General features: G+C 51.8%; 1 protein-coding gene across 1 annotated transcript; it reads left to right on the plus strand.

Moving 5' to 3' along the window:
• The first annotated feature begins 533 nt into the window (after positions 1-533).
• LOC117860146 (putative clathrin assembly protein At1g25240) lies at positions 534-2,489 on the plus strand. Its single transcript, XM_034743387.2, has one exon. It carries the CDS (start codon positions 1,055-1,057, stop codon positions 2,282-2,284), a length of 1,230 nt encoding a protein of 409 aa, XP_034599278.1. The 5' UTR covers positions 534-1,054; the 3' UTR covers positions 2,285-2,489.
• The last annotated feature ends 1,535 nt before the right edge of the window (positions 2,490-4,024 follow it).

The raw sequence follows: 4,024 nt of genomic DNA on the forward strand, positions 1-4,024 counted from the left end.
CAAAAGTCCGGCGAGGTTGCAAATTAAAAGGAAGGAATTAGCAATTTATCAAACACATTATATGATTTTTCTAGCTGGTTTCTATAATTCCTGTACTCCTTTTATCTCTAATATAAAGACTTTTGAGTTTTTTGCTATGTCAAACTATCCTAAGCTTGATCGAGTTATAAAAAGAACAATAGATTTCCTTTAAAAAAAGAACATTAATATTTATGATATCATGGGAGCATCATTTGATTCATTATAAAAATATGTTATGATGGTTTACTTGTTTGATGTGGTAAATGTTTTTTTTTATTTTTTTATAATTTTATTTATTCTAGACCCGTTTATTCGCTCTCACAGGGAGTCGAACCCAAACCTGCTGGGTGCTCTAACCACTAGACCAGAGACCATTTACACTTAATGTGGTAAATGTTAATACTCATCTTATAAATTTGGTTAAATTTTGGATAGTTTGAGTTGAGTTAGAACAAACTTAGAGTTAGAACAAACTTAGAGGTCCTTATGTAGATAAGTGAGTAAATTTCTTTTTTTTTCTCTAACCTTGACAATTTTAATACCAAAACAATGTCCAAGCTCCATCAGGAACGCTCGGGTTTCTCGGCTACTGATAGTGTGCACGCAAGAACAAGGATGAGCTCTGCCTCGACGAGACACGATCAGGATTTCGGGGGACTTCAGAATTAGAAAAGCTTGACCTGGCCCTCCACCGTCCACTACCACCGCTGTCCCATTTGGCCACTGCCCTCTCCCTTCCGCTCCTCCCATGCCGACCATTTGGCGTCACCTCCTTCGTCTCCCCTCCTCCCTTACTGCCTGACACGTTCTTGGCACGTCGTTCAGTTAATTTCGTTGGCTTGGCTACTTGTTCTTGCGAGCTCTCATCTCTTCCGCTGGAAGCTCGAGCAGCCAAGAACGCGTCCGGCGTGGCGTGGAGCTGGCTACCGTCGTGGACTTGATCTTCCCACGCGGCGCCGAGCTCGGCGCCGGCGCCGAGGAAGAAGGCGGCGACGCCAGGTGGTGGGTCTGCGCCGGCGGTCAGCAGCAGGGGATGACCACCCCGCGGCAGTGGTGGCGGCGCGCCGCGGCGGCCGTCAAGGACCGGAGGAGCCTGTACCTGACCCGCGTGGCGGCGCTGCGGCCGGCGGCCTCCTCCGGGTTCGCCGCGGCGCTGCGGAGCCCCGAGCTGGAGGCGGCCGTGATCCGCGCCACCAGCCACGACGAGCGGTCCGTGGACTACGGTAGCGCGGCGCGCGTGTTCGCGCTGGCGCGTGCGTCGCCACCGTCGCTGCAGCCGCTCATGTGGGCGCTCGCGCGGCGGGCGGGGCGGACGCGGTGCTGGGCGGTGGCGCTCAAGGCGCTCATGCTCGCGCACGGCCTGCTGCTCCGGTCCGACCTCGCGCCCCGCGCGGCGCGCCTTGGCCGCGTCCCCTTCGACCTCGCCGACTTCCGCGACCGCTCGTCGCCGCCTTCCAGGTCGTCGGGGTTCTCCGCGTTCGTCCGCGCCTACTTCCGCTTCCTCGACACCCGCTCCCTCTTCGCCGCCCAGGAGCTGGACGACGCCGGCGGCGGCAGCGGCTCCGACGACGACGAGGACGCGCGGCTCGACCGCGTGACGAAGCAGCAGCACCTGCTGGACCTGCTCATGCAGATCCGGCCGTACGGGGACGGCATGGAGCAGGGCCTCATCCTGGAGGCGATGGACTGCGTCGTCATCGAGATCTTCGAGGTCTACAGCCAGGTATGCACCGGCATTGCCCGGTTCCTCGTCGCCGTCCTCGGCTCGGCCCCGACGCCGCCGCCGCGGCGGCCGGGGGAGACGATGGCGGAAGCGAGGCGGCGGAGGGGAGCGCAGGGGATGCGGGTGCTGAGGAAAGCCGCGGAGCAGAGCGCCCAGCTGTCATCGTACTTCGAGCTCTGCCGGGGCCTGGGCGTGCTCAACGCCGCCGAGTTCCCGGCCGTGGAGCGCGTCCCGGACGACGACATCAGGGACCTCGAGAAGCTCATCATGAGCCACGTCGTCGAGGAAGGCAGCAGGGTGCTGGAGAAGGAAGCGAAGGCGTTGGTCGCCGTGGAGGAGAAGAACGAAGCCAAGGCGTTGGTCGCCGTGGAGGAAACCGGCCTGGCGTCGAGGACGGTGGTGACGAAAGAATGGGTGGTGTTCGACGACGACGACAATGCCGCCGCCGGCGCCAGGCAGGGGCATTTTGGTGGTTACGTGAACCCGTTCGTGGCCGCGCCGTGGGACGCCGTGGCGGGTAGCAGAGATTTGCTTGTTTAGAGATGGACTGCCATCTGATCCTTCGGATTAGCCAAAAAAGTATTAAAATTTGTCGTCTAGCAATTTGACCTGCTTTGGATTAGAGCAATGAGTGAATGATTGTAAATATAGATGTATGTTTTCCCTGGGACTTGGTGATGCATGTGAAATTGTGAATCACTCCCTAAGTTCCAAAATATTAGGTTTCTCGTGTATTCCTTTTCAAGAGGTTTGTTACATGTCCCTGATTTTTTGAACCAAAATGACTGGAGCTCTGGAGCTCTGCCTTTCAATTAAGAGAGAAAAGAGTTTTAGGTTGTGTTTGGTTCCACCTTGCTAAACTTTAGTAACTTTTAGCTGCTAAATTGCCAAACACCCTTGCTAAAACTTCCTAAAGTTGAGTTGCTAAAGTTTAGCACTTAGCAAGTTTTTGGTTGCTAAAACTTGCTAAAAGGTGGGCTGGACAACCTATACCCCTCATTTATTGCTTATCTCCCCCCCTCCTCCTGCGCATCTTTAATAAGGGTAGATAGATCTTTATACAGCTCATTAAATGCCTTTTAGCAAGAGTATCCAAACAGCTTTTGCTAAAATTTAACAACTAAAGTTTAGCAAGAGGAACTAAACAAGCTCTTAGTTATTAGTTACAGAGAGCAAACAAATAGAACGAACTACTCCAACCGCTGCACGTAACACACAAGGTAAAAGAGGCAGTCCTGGACACCAAATCACCCAATCTACTTAGGAGTTGAATTGAAGGTCCGCTTGTATTGCTCTAAGAATTCTTTGGTCATCTCCGCCACCTGCTGGATAGTGGAGTATTCATTACAAAAAATACGACAATTATGTTCTTTTCATAAGTTTCACATGATGTAGATAGTCATTCCATTGAAAGCGTGCCTCTACTCTCTAGTCTTTAGCAAAGCTGTTGTAGCTGACTCCCACCACTCACTGATGTTGTCACGGTTTACGGGTGTTGCTCTAGATAGAAGTGAAGTTATCTCGGCGTGTGTTTTGTTCGGAGACGCCACTTTGGTTTCCAGACCACCTGCGGGAAGGGGCCGTGCAAGCAAAGCTATTGGCATGTTTCTAGTGGCCCATTGCATAGTGTGCAAGAGGCTTGGTGCGGCCAACCCCTAAGCGCGAGGCGGCCAGTGAAATTTTATTCTAGACAAGGACCTAAGTGAAGAATTTGCATTTATTTTCTGCCTGAACTCGCCATATCATTTCAGGTTTGTAACGTCGGTAGGAATCGATGACTTGCGTGCGAGATCTACTGTTGCGGTGAACTGAACGTTGCTTATCCACTTTGAAGGGACCGTGACATCTTAAGAGGAGGTGAATTTGGTGTTCTAAAAACAAGTCTCCAAGCATATATAAAAATCTATATAAATTTTTATCTAGATGTGCGTTAGGTTTTTCTATATGTTGCTATCTCTACCACCCGCAAAAAAATTTTGCACCTAGGTTCCAATGCTATAAACTACACATGGCAATTCTAGGAAAGGTAAACACGGAAAGTAGGTGCAATAAGAAATACGGAAGGTAAATGAGGTAGAGAAGGCAAACTCCCGGCGTGGCGACACGGCGGTTTTTTACCAAGGTATCGGAAAACAAAGCTTTCCACTAGTTCTCGTTGTTGGAGCCCCTCTCAAAGGGAATGCCCGCGCAAGGGCATAAACTCCCGGGTCAAATAACTCCGTAGGATAGCTGACGGGCCTTCCCCACGAACAAGTGGGTCTCCGCCTAGCCTCTCCCGGA

The sequence above is a fragment of the Setaria viridis genome, chromosome 6 (genome assembly GCF_005286985.2).
Source record: "Setaria viridis chromosome 6, Setaria_viridis_v4.0, whole genome shotgun sequence".
Lineage (NCBI taxonomy): Eukaryota > Viridiplantae > Streptophyta > Magnoliopsida > Poales > Poaceae > Setaria > Setaria viridis.